Source organism: Nicotiana attenuata, chromosome 7 (genome assembly GCF_001879085.1).
Source record: "Nicotiana attenuata strain UT chromosome 7, NIATTr2, whole genome shotgun sequence".
Classification (NCBI taxonomy): Eukaryota; Viridiplantae; Streptophyta; class Magnoliopsida; order Solanales; family Solanaceae; genus Nicotiana; species Nicotiana attenuata.
Window position 1 is genome coordinate 1,577,387 of NC_031995.1, and position 14,590 is coordinate 1,591,976.

The 14,590-nt window shown below is 38.2% G+C and overlaps 2 protein-coding genes across 2 annotated transcripts in view; both read left to right on the plus strand.

The window, feature by feature from the left end:
• The window catches only part of LOC109228501 (THO complex subunit 6), an 8,747-nt gene extending 3,553 nt beyond the window's left edge, over nt 1–5,194 (plus strand). The window contains exons 6-13 of the mRNA XM_019393611.1: nt 218–278; nt 1,114–1,167; nt 1,313–1,393; nt 1,924–1,963; nt 2,171–2,283; nt 3,976–4,086; nt 4,531–4,647; nt 4,868–5,194. Of these exons, the coding sequence (XP_019249156.1) occupies nt 218–278; nt 1,114–1,167; nt 1,313–1,393; nt 1,924–1,963; nt 2,171–2,283; nt 3,976–4,086; nt 4,531–4,647; nt 4,868–4,948 (658 nt within the window). The 3' untranslated portion in view covers nt 4,949–5,194. The remainder of the gene's footprint in view (nt 1–217; nt 279–1,113; nt 1,168–1,312; nt 1,394–1,923; nt 1,964–2,170; nt 2,284–3,975; nt 4,087–4,530; nt 4,648–4,867) is intronic.
• On the plus strand, nt 6,039–9,515 carry LOC109228500 (eukaryotic initiation factor 4A-9). Its single transcript, XM_019393610.1, has 5 exons — nt 6,039–6,174; nt 6,607–6,676; nt 6,858–6,964; nt 7,249–7,679; nt 8,614–9,515. Exons 2-5 carry the CDS (start codon nt 6,609–6,611, stop codon nt 9,247–9,249), a joined length of 1,242 nt encoding a protein of 413 aa, XP_019249155.1. The 5' UTR covers nt 6,039–6,174; nt 6,607–6,608; the 3' UTR covers nt 9,250–9,515.

A 14,590-nucleotide genomic window follows, 5' to 3' on the forward strand; every position in this document is an offset into this window, starting at 1 on the left:
GGGGGGGGGGGGAGGGGAAGTTAATAAATAAATTGCAATCGAAGTTTTTACATCCACTGTTAATTCATACACTAGTTTATATTGGTCTTTAGATGACTTGTTATCTTGACCTTATATCTGAAAATTAGTTATTGCTTACAACAGTGAAGGGTTCACTTATGCATCTTTCCTTATACTATTATTACTTTTCTGTTCTGACCATGTTCTCATATCTCAGAGGTCCATGGGGTGCACTTTCTCCAATTCCAGAGAATAATTGCATGGCCGTTAATACTCAGGTTTGTTGCCCTTTTATTTTCTTCTAAATCAACTGAGTGGCTTCTTGATTGACACTCTGGAGTGAGTGGATAGGACTATAAGTCTGATTTCAGTTGACGCATTAGCTGGTCCAGCCAGGACCCAGGCGGTAGAAATAGATTGTGGTTTAGTTATCTTTTCCTAGTTAGATGCTTGTTTAGATACTGAGAGGCAAACCAGTTCTTTTACTACAGATGCTCTTAGTTATGAAGGAATGTCTTGGGTCCTTCGCTAGATTATGATGGTAGTTGAACCCTATGTATTGTGCAGCAATGAGACAATATTGCATTTCGTTTCCTTCTTACGAAGAAGAGAGTGGAGTTTGGGGGTGGAAGCTATTAACTTATTCAAATTGTGCAGTCTACTAGAAGTGCTAAATTTGTGGATGAACTACAAAAGAACTTCATAGTAGCAGACAATTTGTCTTATTCATTTGATTCTTTGGTGCACTGCTTTTGGGGGGTGGCCAGTCTTTTTTTGTACATTAGACCTACTCTATTCTGATATATTGTTTTGTGTATTTGATTTTTGAATACCAAATTTGGAGAAGGATTCCTGGCACAACCCTAGGAGGTGGTAGGGAGAGAAGAATCAAGTGACTACTGAGGGATTCATGTTGAGTGGACTTCGGGGTTCTGGTACCATAGCTAGAGCTGTTAGTTCAAAGCGTCAAACATAGTTAACTCTGTTCATTTTTATTGCATGGATTCTTCTCTTGCGTAGGTCAAGTCTGATATTCTGATTCAGCCTTTTAAAACTTACCTCAAAGTTGTCCTGTCTACATATTTTTATTTAATATTTTGTGTTCCATTGTAGACTGGATCCATTTTTGCTGCTGCTGGTGATTCTTGTGCATACTGCTGGGATGTGGTATGTATTTGTTCAAGGTGTATGGTTGGCTCATATTATAAGATCTCTCCGTTCTTTTGGCTTACTTCATCGACTTATACTTCGACTCTCTTCATTGCTTCTTCTAAATCTGTCATGAAAATCTGATTAAAGTTATGGTGCTTAGGAGAAGAATGAAATAAAGATGGTTTTGAAAGGGCATTCAGACTACTTGCATTGCATTGTTGCGCGAAATTCTCACAATCAGGTAAAGCTTCTGTTTGTCTCCCATTCTCTCACCCATACATACACTCTCTCTCTCTCTCTCTCTCTCTCTCTCTCTCTCTCTCTCTCTCTCTGTATAGTCATTCCCAATTCCATTTTATGGACTCCATGTACCAAATGCTTATGGTGCTAGCTAGTTCTCCCTCCCTCTCTGTCAAGATTTGATTTCTCCCATTTGAAGAGATTTTGTTATGGATAGGAGTGTGTGATACCCATGTTGCTGGCTCTTCACTTTGAGGTTAAAACTAAACTTGGCATATGAGCTGGAAAAAATCCTGTTCCTTGAAACTTATAATTTCAAAATTCTTTTAGTGCAACAGCACCTTCATGTTTTGTTCTCTTTGGAAATAGAATATATTTTTAGACGTGTACTTTTATTTTGCTTCCTCTCTCAGTCTTAGTGGGAGGGGTGGCTTACTTTTAGTTGAGCAATGGTTCCTGGAATTTGGGCTGAATTCTAATTCTGCCTTGTTTCTTTTTGCTTATCTCTTTCTCTCGCTTGGCAATTTTCAGGTTATAACTGGTTCAGAGGATGGGACAGCACGAATATGGGGTATGTCATTCTTTCTAGTAAGAGGAGCATAAGGCCTGCCGTGGGGACATTTCGGTTTTTATAAAAAGCAGGGAGTGTAATGAATGGCCAATTTTGCCTTTTATTGACTTGAGCTATCTCTCTTATTTAGAAATTACACATGATTTTGCTCATTTGGATCTATTTTTTCTGCTTTATTATTATCTGTTATTTATGAATTTGCCTTAGATTGCAGAACTGGTAAGTGTATTCAAATAATTGATCCACATAAGGATAAGAGGTCGAGGGAGTTGTTTCCATATGTCAGTTGCATTGCTCTTGATGCAAGTGAGAGTTGGCTGGTAAGAGTTCAGATTCCTTTATACACCAAACTAGCGTTCTCGTAAGTTTGCTACTGCACCAACAATTATAATTGTTGTTTGGTTTTGGCTTTTATACTGCAATTCTTTCTGTTGTATTTACTGATCAAATATTCTATCTGTTGCATTGTGAAATTACGGAAGCTTACTTTTGTTAATGTCCTTGAGGGTCAACCTACTGTATAATTATAATAATCTTGTCAATGATGACTGGGTTTACTTGAAGATGATAATAAGATAATAAGGACAGCCCGGTGCACAACGCATCCCGTATTCACGCAGATATGAATCTCCTAATTTAGGAGAGTTTACATTCTATTCATTCATGATTTTCTTTCTTCTGTTTCCCTTTGTTATGTCTGATGAAACCGTTTAAGATAGCAGTATTCACACTCCTCTATGTGTAATTCTTTGACCCTCTTTTCACTTGTTTTAAAAATCATTCCCTCCTTTCTCCCAAAAAGCTTTACATTCTAAAGTTATTTGTCTTTCCTTTTAAAACTTGACTACTAAGTAGGCATACATCTTTTTCTGGCCATAGAAAATATAAAGAGAGAGAGAGAGAGGGGGGGTGGGTGGGTAACTGGGTATTGGGTCTATTACATAGAGCACAACTTTTGTTTGGCCTTTGTGAAACTAAGTTCATGCGGATATAACATGGTAATGATAGCAACTCCATGCATTATACAGTATGTGGAACCTTGAATCCAGGTACTGTGTTGCTTGACTGCTACTGGACATCTTAGGTATTGTCAAATGTAAACTTCCATAAATGCTGCAAACTTGTTATCCCCATTCATTTCAAAAGCTAAATCTTTTTATTTCCAATTCGGGAAACTGTCATTAGTAGTAGAATTGGAGCACATGGAAGAGTTATTTCATGCCTATTTTACTGTTGAAGGTTTTAAGCACTTTGTATTGTCAGTCCACATGGCAAAGCTTTTTTTGGATGAATTCCTGAAATATGTTAATGAATGTTTGGCAATTATCAATTGGTGTTGAGTTGCAGTTGAAACTCTAGGATTGCCAAGTGTAATTGTTCTCCCAATATAGTATTAGCATTGCTAGGTTATGCTGCTCAGATCCTCCAAAAATACCGCCATACCCGTGTCAGATCCTCCAAAAGAGCAAATACTTTTTAAAGATCCGACACACACCCCGCAACATTTTTGGAAGATCCGAGCAACATAGTTGCTAAGGGTTCTTGTTCTCCACTAAAATATTGTCTTTCTTCAAAATGAAGCAAGTTCTTCATCTTGATAAGTGAAGCAATCATTGTTAAAAAGATTGTTTTCTTCAAAATAAAGCAATTTCTTCATCTTGATAAGTAGCATAATCGTTGTTCAAAAGAAGGGGAAAAAAGGCAATCTTTGTTGATGTTCTGAATTCTTGTTGGTGCATGCTTTTGCATCTGACCTTGCAATCAGCAGAAAGGAAATATGTGTGCCTTTACATGTATACAGGTGGGTATAGAGATACAGTACCATCTCCTGGTTTATTTTGAAGTTATGTTTTTTTTTTTTTCATTTTCTTTTGCCTGGTTATGGTAACTTCACAGCTTTAAGGTTGAGATTGGAGAAATGAATATTTTATCATAGTTTCATGCATGACAGACTGACAGTAAGTTTCCTGCATCAAGGATGTTAATTACAGCCACTATGCTTGATTTCATAGGCTTGTGGAAGTGGCCGGTCTTTATCTGTTTGGAACCTTCTAGCTTGTGAATGCGTTTCACGAATCACGACAACTGCTGCTATCCAGGATGCCATATTTCATGATAATCAAGTCAGTTCTTTCACTTATATCAACTTCCAAGTAGTTTCGTTTGTTCCCTGTGTTTGTTTTAAGTCCCCTTTTTGGAATGAGTTCCTTTGATTCTCTTTCGTGTTTGTGTTGGTTGTCTATTTAGTTACAGTAATCTTCAACTTTAAATGTTATAAAAGAAGAGATGGAATAATGATTTGCTCTAGCGTTCCAAAAAGTTTAAATCTTTGAACTATTTGACTTATGATCTTTGTCGTCTCAGCACTGTACTATTATTTAGCTTTGGTTCACTTATGTCTTGTGCGTATATGCTGTCCTCTATTGTTTTACTTGTGGCCTTCTCAAGTTCAGTCTGGTTTATTGCAGTCTACTATCCACCATTCTGGTGAGAACAACTAATTCCATCAAATGCTTTTTGGTTATTCCCATTCCTTCTTGGCTAAGGAGCTGCATTTTCCCTGTCAGGTTTTAGCGGTTGGAGCGGAGCCCCTGCTTAGTCGCTTTGACCTGAACGGAGATATTATTTCACAGATACCATGTGCTCCTCAGTCACTGTTTTCCATTTCTTTACATCCTTCAGGGGTAAGAAACTACTTTTCTTTAGTTTGCTGATACCACACTTTATATTTTCACAAGTGTGATCAGCATGTTTTAGGTAGATTTCTTACTCTTCTCTTTTCTGTATAAAAATCCAGAATATTGTACACCAAAACTGAAGTGGAATTGCCACTGTGGCATACTCTAGTGTTAAACTATTGTTATCAATAACTAAAACAGGGTTTCACTTGCCCATAACTTTCAGGTAACAGCAGTAGCTGGTTACGGAGCATTAGTGGATATTGTGTCGCAATTTGGGAGTCATTTGTGCACATTTCAGTGCTGAGGGGTTTAGAAGGGACTGTCAATGCAGCTTATTTAACTTTGGGATTTTGGTAGATGATGTAGTCAGTTAGAATAGTAAGAATGCCTGTGCAAAGAAACTTGTCAATTAGATGCCACTTATTAAGGAAAAACACTCTCTGAAAATAATGCTTTAAATTGCCATGTACATGTAGACTCTATGAATTTCACTTCAAATTTCTGGAATTGGAAAGGCTTGAGATTGAGGTTTGGTTAAACCTTTTTTTAATTTTTTGAAAATTCAGTATGAAGCGGTACCTTGAGGTGCACCTCTTCAAAATATTCGTTTTACTCACAAAATTACTCGTAAAACTTCACAAAAACTGCAATTATTCAAGTACGTGTTTATTTTGCAGAAAGAGAGCATTACTGCACGAATTAGTGGGATTACCGTTAGGAAGATTTATTTTATGCTAACTATACATCTTAAACCGAGTCTGCATGACACATTGAAAGAAAGTTATACTACTTTCAATCGCAAACATTTGTCATAATATTTGACATTCTTTTGAAAAGAACAGATCATTTAAATAAGTTTTCTTTTTAAAGCTACCTACTTTTTTAATTAGTGTAGTGTTAGTTGAGCCATGTAAGGTGAGATATGAATTGGAGTGAGTTAGACTTTGACGATGAAGTTATATTGGCTACATATTTTATGGGTTGTTGAACGGTGTGATAGATATTTATATTTGTAAAAAATAACTTTTTAGGACAATCTTTATCAAAACTTTTCCATCCTTCCCTCCAAAAACTTCTCACCTTGCTCTTGGGGAGATTCAAACTCACAACCTCTTGGTTGGAAATGGAGGTTGCTTACCATCAGAGCAACCCCTCTTGTCTTTTGCTACTTACTTTTTTGGAATTTTATTTTAGATTTTGTTTGTTTAGGTTAGGACAATCTTAAACCTATGGCCTTTCGATTCTCCAATTGCTATGCCTTCAAAAAGGAGCCATGTACGTAAATGTAAGGAAGCCGCAAAATGGGCCACGTGTAGCCCGAAAGGATAATTCCATAAGGGGCAAATTCGTCAGAACAAGAAAAAATATGGGTCTCTTTGGCTACTACGGAACCCTCAAAACATTCGCACATTATTGTATCGTATCTCTACAAACTCCAGTGGGCCGTAGATCCGAGAAGTTTGGGAAAAAACCCTAACTTCTCTTATTACTCACAACTGCAGCATCTCTTCTCTTCCTCTACATCTTCAGGTACCTTTCTCCTTTGTTTATTTTCTAGTTACTTTTTTGTATATTTTAGCTATAGTTTTTGAATCTCTAGATATCGTGTGTAAATTAAATGCTTTTTTTGTTTTTGTTTTGTGTGGTTTGATGTAGATATATCTCTTATGAATCTGTTTATGGGGTGCTCTTTATGTTTGAATCAGCTTACATATGTCAAAATGTTTTCAAAACAAAAGAGAAATGTACTCGTTAACATCATTTTGTGCTAAAGTTATTGTCTTTAGAAGGATAGTGACAGGCTAGTTTTTTTGGGGGTTGGGGGTGAATCGAACTTCTGGTTTTTTGGTTAGTTCAGCGTGGTTTGATTCCAGTTATGGTGGGGTGGGATGCATGTTTTGATAATTTTTGGGTTCAAGCTAAAAACTTTCTGTTTGCTTATGTGCTGTGAATTCTTTCTAGTCATGGCGGGTGCAGCTCCTGAAGGATCACAGTTTGATACTCGTCAGTATGATTCGAAAATGACAGAATTGTGAGTATCACTGCCTCGATTGTACTGTTGCTTTTCCATTCCTTAGTTATGTTATATTGCCTTGAGTTTGTCTATCCACACATCAGCATATCTGGGAGTCAAAATCATGCATGTGTGAGAAATAAAATATTTAGTTATAATGTGTGTGACTACTTTCTTTATTGCAAATTTGCACATGCAGGCTAAATGCTGAAGGGCAAGATTTCTTTACCTCATACGATGAGGTCTATGATAGTTTTGATGCCATGGGATTGAAGGAGAACCTCCTCAGGGGCATTTATGCATACGGTCAGTTGAAAATCTTTTCCCGTTTCTCTTTCTCAGTTCTTGACTTTTGTACAGATTATTAAGAAGAGGAAGACGTATTTTCCTTCTCTTCGTGCTGCTACTAAGTTGGGGATTTTGGATCAAACTGAATGCTTCCTCTACTTTTACCATAGGAGCTTTGGTTTTTTCATAGTTGTTCTGTGCATATTGTCTCGTACTGAAGTATTGTCTTCATATTTTGGTCACTTTTGTATTTTCGAATTTGTTAGATACTTAGATCTAATATTGGACTATATCTGTTGTAGGTTTTGAGAAACCCTCAGCAATTCAACAAAGAGGAATTGTACCTTTCTGCAAAGGTCTTGATGTGATTCAACAGGCTCAGTCTGGAACTGGAAAGACTGCTACTTTTTGCTCTGGAATTCTGCAACAACTAGACTATGAACTACTAGACTGTCAAGCTTTGGTCTTGGCACCTACTCGTGAGCTTGCACAGCAAATTGAAAAGGTCATGCGAGCACTTGGAGACTATCTTGGTGTCAAGGTTCATGCTTGTGTGGGAGGCACCAGTGTCCGTGAGGATCAACGCATCCTTTCAAGTGGGGTTCACGTTGTTGTGGGAACCCCTGGACGTGTATTTGACATGCTAAGGAGACAGTCTCTCCGCCCTGATCACATTAAGATGTTTGTATTGGACGAGGCTGATGAAATGCTTTCCAGAGGCTTCAAGGATCAGGTCCGACTATTTTAGATTAAAAAAATGCACCTTCTTTTTCCCTCATACCTGCACAGTGTCTGTGATGCGTACACATCTTCATCTTTGCATTGATATCTCTGTTTTTTATATGAAAGTCTCTACCTGTTCTTTATAAAAGAATGACAGTCTTGATGTTTAAGGTTCCTCAGTTCACATGTTATACAAATGATTCTAAAATGAGACCACCAACATCATCAATGTAGTGGGGTTGATTATGTTTAGGAGTTAGTTTTTCTTTCAGCCTGAGAAATATGAGTCTGTGCAGAATTATTCACTTGTTTTCCCGGGGATGAGGGGTGTGCAGAGGTTTTAGATACTGGAAAAAGTGATATCTGGTCTATGGTGCACTTGAAGGGGAGCCTTGGAGCAACGGTCAAGTTATCTCCGTGTGACCTATAGGTCATGGGTTCGAGTCGTGGAAGCCACTGATGCTTGCATTAGAATAGATTGCCTATATCACACCCCCATGGGGTGCGGTCCTTCCCCAGAACCTGCGTGAACAGGGGATGCTTTGCACCAGTGCACTTGACATACTCTATAGCCCAAATTATTGTTGTAGAGGTCAAGGATGCCATCTTCTGTTTTCTGTTTTCTTTATGCTAGTTTCTTTTCTTTCAAGTATGTTGGAACATAGTTTAAATCCGTGGCCTTGTTTTCTTGATAGTTTGTGATTAGGTATGTGTGACGCTGTAAATTATGTTTAGCCTTGCAATGATGTCCAATGTATTTGTGATTTTGTTGTCCACTTTCCTTTCTGTGTTCTTTTATGTATACTATGGTTGTATCCCAGGTACTTCCGTGTTAGTGTTCTAGGTCTGTATCCACTGCTTGTCTTCACATGGAATATTTTACTTAAATTTACACGATTTCTTCCCTGGTGGTTCTAAAATTTACACATTTTCTTTGTCCCCAGATCTATGATATTTTCCAGCTCTTGCCTCCTAAGATTCAGGTTGGTGTTTTCTCTGCCACAATGCCTCCTGAGGCCCTTGAGATCACGAGGAAGTTCATGAACAAACCCGTGAGGATTCTTGTGAAACGTGATGAACTGACCTTAGAAGGTATTAAGCAGTTTTATGTGAATGTGGACAAGGAAGAATGGAAGCTTGAGACCCTTTGCGATTTGTATGAAACCTTGGCCATCACACAGAGTGTGATATTTGTGAATACTCGTCGCAAAGTTGATTGGTTGACTGACAAGATGCGAAGCAGAGATCATACAGTCTCGGCCACTCATGGTGACATGGATCAGAATACTAGGGATATTATAATGCGCGAATTTCGTTCTGGTTCCTCTCGTGTTCTCATCACCACTGATCTTTTGGCCAGAGGAATTGATGTCCAACAAGTTTCCCTTGTCATAAATTATGATCTCCCCACTCAACCTGAGAATTACCTTCATCGTATTGGACGTAGTGGGAGGTTTGGTAGGAAGGGTGTTTCAATCAACTTCGTAACCAACGACGATGAGAGAATGCTGTCTGACATTCAGAGGTTTTACAATGTGGTGATTGAGGAGCTCCCAGCAAATGTTGCTGATCTCCTGTGACCAGCTTTGGACATTCAGAGGTTTTACAATGTGGTGCTTTAGCTGTGTCTCGAAACTTCCCCTCCTTTCTTTTTCATCTTCTTGATATCCTTCTTACCTTTTGTTTGTTTAGTAGTTTCTGTGATTCTGAACTAATGAGTAATGCATATTAGCATTTTGTAATCCATCATCCTATTTAGTGGTGGGCTTTTGCTAGTTTTTGACATCCAAAGTTTTTGTATTTGAAGAATGTTATCGAGTACATTTTTAATTTGCATTTTGGAAGAGATGTTTTAGTCGCCCCCCACCCCCCAAAATTAGAAGTACCTAAATAGTAAGTACTCCCTCCTTCCCAATTGATGGTGTTTAACTGGGTATAAAGATTTATTTAAGAAAGAAAAGACAATTTGTGAAATATTGGTTTAAATAGGCCATAATGAGAAGTCGAAAGTAAAATTGTTTTAAATATCCAAGTGTCATTATTTGTCACATAAAATGGAAACGAAGTCGCTATTTTGGCCTTCACAACAACCAGTATATTAACATGCACTGCTACTAGTACTACGGGTAAGAAAGGGGAACTCTCAACTACTTATTAAACTTCTACCCTACTCTTCGACCTTCATGCCCTTCTATCAAGGGTCATGTCCTCAGTAAATTGAAGCTTCGTCATGTCCTGTCTAATCACCTCCCCGGGTACTTCTTAGGTCTGCCTCGGCCTCTTTTCAAACCTGTCATGGTCAGCTTCTCACACCTCCTAACAGGAGCGTCAATGCTTCTCCTCTTAACATGCCCGAACCATCTCAGCCTCGACTCCCGCATCTTGTCCCCCACTCTGTCCCGAATAACTTCATTCCTAATTTTATCCCTCCTGGTACACCTACACATCCATCTCAATATTCTCATTTCTGCTACTTTCATCTTGTGCACATGGAAACTCTTGACTGGCCAACATTCCGCCCCATACAGCAAGGTCGGTCGAGCCACCACTCTGTGAAATTTACCCTTAAGTTCTAGCGGCACATTCTTATCACATAGAACACCGGATGCAAGCCTCTACTTCATCCATCCCGCTCTAATACGATATGTGACATCCTCGTCGATCTCCGTGTTACCCTGTATAATAGATCCGAGATACTTGAAACTACTTCTCTTGGGGATGACTTAAGTATTGAGCTTCACATCCACGTCTGATTCTAGGGCCGCGTCACTGAATTTGCACTCCAACTATTCAATTTTGGTCACGCTCAACTTAAAACTCTTAGATTCCAAAGTTTGTCTGCAAACCTCCAACCTCGCGTTAATCCCACCTCGTGTCTCGTCTATCAACACTATATCATCTGCAAACAACATGCACTATAGTACCTCCTCTTGGATGTGCTGCGTCAGCACGTCGGCTAAGAGTCAGATCCCTGGTTTTGGTCTACACCATTACCCTTTTAAATTGGTTTTTTAATTGGTTAACAAGTTTTAGAAGGTAGTAGAGGTTTTGTTTTCCTTCTTTTAATTAAGTGCTGGAAAACTTTATTTCATCCTTTTATACATAGAATTAACTTTTAATAAAAGGCAGATAATTGTTCTTAATTTGTATATACGAGAAGGCCATTCTATTTTACTTTTGTACATCGTTATCACATGATCTTTATTACTTGATATGCTTGTCAAATTTCAATAACAGCTTGTTTGAATACTTGTTATATATCGTTTTATAATGTGTTGTATTGTTTGATGAATATAATATTTGGATAGATTGTATCGTTTGACATCGTTTTATGATATCACGTACCACCAATATAAAGAATAAACTTACAATATTATAAAGAAAAATTATGATACGGGGTAAAACTATTATGCAAAAGGGTAGGATAAATGATAAAATAAAATTATTTAATGTATTGAAGGGTGAGATGAGAGAAAAAACAAGGTAACGACGCGACCACACCAACTTGTTTGTTACATAAGGTGGCATATTTCGTCGTTATGTAACAACAGATTTAACGATACGATACAATAAAATTTAAGTAATAATCAAAACAAAGAGTGTATTTAAAGTAACAATACGATACAATATAATATGTATCAACTATACAAACAAGCTGTAAATAGATGAGTACCAAATTTTTTCGACTCTAAAGAGGTATTCTTTCTCTTTTTATTTTCTATCCAAATACATCATATTTCATCTATATACTGTGAATAATCATATAAACTATTGATAAGTGCCACTACGAAGGTCAGGAGGATATCATAACTACGTACTCTTTTGACGCGTGAGAGCATGCATGCGTAAGCAGAGGTTCAAAGCGGAGACTTATCAATCGAATCGGATTTAGATTATGAAGTTGAGAAGGACACTACAGCTACGTACCCCAGTCATGAAGTATCATTCAGAAGGGATATGCCCTTGCTGCCTTCAGAAGGTGGACAAACCTTTTCGGCAGAGGTACTGCCAACAAATCAAGGAGAGCGCCGTATACTCAATTAATAGTCCCTTCACTATTTTGTATCCTTCTTAAATAATTAATTAAATAAACTTTGTCCAAAAAAATTAATCTCATCGATCCGAATCCGAAGCCGAGCCGAGCAACGATGACGGCGCGATGCTTCATTCTCTTCAACTCCTTTAAGAGCTCTAAGAGGTGATCCTATATTTATACACACAAGTGTAGTTGTCCCTCACCAATGAGGGACAAAGTTGATTTGTCATAAATGACAAAGCTCACTTGATTCAAATTTTCCAATTTTTTCATTTCCCTCCATTTTATTTCCCACCATTTCCCAATTCACACTTCTAGTCTTTAAAGCCAAATGGCTTGAAGTCCAACAATCCCCCACATGAATGGGAATGACTGTAACAAGAATGAACATAGATGAAAGCTGTGTGATTTGCAAGTAAGGATTAATTGCATCTGGTTAAGCAGGTTTCCCTTTGAACTTTCCGTAGTGAGCATATGTCAGATATACTCGGTCAATCGGTAGATTTGATATCTTTGAACCGTCGAACTTTAGAGTATACCTAGACAACCATATGTCGCACAACCAACCCTTAACCGTCTTTTGGTTCTCATTGTTGTGTTCGTTTCAGCCATGAACACCGCCTGATTTCATAAGCGCGTAGAGAATTGGCCTTACAGAATTCTCATTGAAGCGATTTCCACTTCACACTTACATAGGTGATTCCTAAACGTGTAATCCTTTAGATTGACACTATTTGATAAATACCACATCAAACTTAGGTAATCATTAAAGAACGCGTAAAATTCTATCCTTGTTACTGAACATTGTCTTCATCACGAGAAGGGACCAAAGATTTTACTTTGACAATGTTGAAACGGTCAATCACAACTTTGTTTGACCTCCTTGAACCTAGATCTCGGAATATCCAAAATTCTAGGTAGAGTTACCGCCATGATGACTTGTCCTCGGCCTTAGTCCCATTCCCTTAGATGATTTCTCAACTCCCTCTCTAGTTAGGCCTTTTGTAAGCGGATCCGCCACATTATCCTTTGATCTTACATAATCAATAGTGATAATTCCACTAGAGAGTAGTTGTCTAACGGTTTTTATACATAACGCTCCCTGCCCATCCTATTGCAGCCTCACTATCGCAATGTATGCATATAGGAGCCAAAGGTTTTGGACAGAACAGAATATCTTCTAAGAAATTTCGAAGCCATTTAGCTTCTTTGCTGGCCTTATCCAAAGCTATAAACTCTGATTCCATTGTAGAGCGAGCGATGCACGTCTGTTTGGAAGACTTCCAAGATACTGCTCCTCCGCCAACAGTAAAAACATATGCACTTGTGGACTTTATTTCTGTTGAGCCGGTTATCCAATTTGCATCACTACATCCTTCGATAACCGCATGATATTTATTGTAGTGCAAAACATAGTCTTGGGTATATTCCAAATATCCAGTACTCGTTTCATTGCCACTGATCACGCCCAACTCTAGTCCTAAAAATGATAAGCGATCGCTACAAATATAATCCGGTCTAAAATTCCGGAGTCGAACCCCACAGAGAACTAAGGTTTAGCTGTATCTGTTTAGTATCACCAAGAAGACAAGATTGAAAATAAATAAACAGCTGAAAACTAACTATGCTTGTAAACAATTAGAATAAAGGTCTAAGGTAATGGTTTCCCCCGTTGTTGATTTCCTTGGTTGTATGTTTCTTATAGTGTTGACTTAGTTACCTCTATCAATCATGAACTCTCCAGCTATCATAAATCTCTCTCAAGCAATTATGATAATTTACTAGACGCACTCTCTCAAGCTACGCTAGCTAGATTCGCATTACAGTTCACTTAGATCGCACCCGAGGTATCGTTATCTCTAATCCAACCTCTAAACCCTCGGTTATGACTCTCGCCTATACTCCGGGAGTGATGTTGTTCAAAAAACTACCTAAATATGCACTCTCTCTCAAGTAGATACATAATAAATAGGAACGGCTAATTGAGGATCCTTTCAATTAACCACAATCAAAACATAGTTGAACAAATAGAGATTAAACTAATTCAAATCTATATTACTTATAACAACCATTTCATCCCCAACGGGTTTCTCCAAAACCTTAGATTAAGGTTTTTAGCTACTCATGACAATGGGTAAATCAAATACTAAAAGATTCATAATCATGAATTGCAAAAAAATAAAGAAGAAAAGAAATAAAGATGTTTTAGGTGATCTCTCACAATTGTTTTTCTTGCCAAGTACTCTCTAATAATGTTTCATGCCTCCTTTGGGCGAGTTCTAGTATTTAAATAGGTTTTTGGGCTAAGAATTCCGGAATTTGCACTTCAGTCCCTTAAGTTCCTGTCGCCTGCCGCGGTCCTACCGCGCCCACGCTGGGACCGCGGCCAAACGGCCTCTCTGAATCTCCTCTGACAGCTCACCGCGGTTCTACCGCGCCCACGCTGGGACCGCAGCAGTTCACCTCCAGGCCTTGTTTGTGTATTTCAAATGGTTCACTCGGCGACTTTGATGCGATTGGCTTCTTTTTTTTCCATAAATGATATAAAACCACTCCATAGCCTTCTTCTAATGTATGTAACCTGAAAAACATGAAAAGCACTAATAAGAGCATTTTGCTATCACTTTTACAATAAAAACTCTACAAGAAAGTGGTTCTTTTGGGGCTTAATCATAGTTCAATTCACCTATTATCAACACCCCACACTTAAAGCTTTGCTCGTCCTCGAGCAATTTAAACCACACTTCTATGCCTAATCGCTCAACGAATTACCCAATTTATGTCACACCTGCCATTATGAAAGAATAACCTAAGCAGTGCAACTGCCACACCTCAGATGCAAACTCTAATGCCATGCCTCACACATGCTCACTCTAATTACTCTA

What these genes read in the sequence shown, in the direction of transcription:
- LOC109228500 (XM_019393610.1), top strand. Translation starts at nt 6,609, where the DNA reads ATGGCGGGTGCAGCTCCTGAAGGATCACAGTTTGATACTCGTCAGTAT. An exon ending in CAGGGGCATTTATGCATACG is followed by an intron (nt 6,965 to 7,248) that starts GTCAGTTGAAAA and finishes TATCTGTTGTAG; the next exon opens with GTTTTGAGAAACCCTCAGCA. An exon ending in CCAGAGGCTTCAAGGATCAG is followed by an intron (nt 7,680 to 8,613) that starts GTCCGACTATTT and finishes CTTTGTCCCCAG; the next exon opens with ATCTATGATATTTTCCAGCT.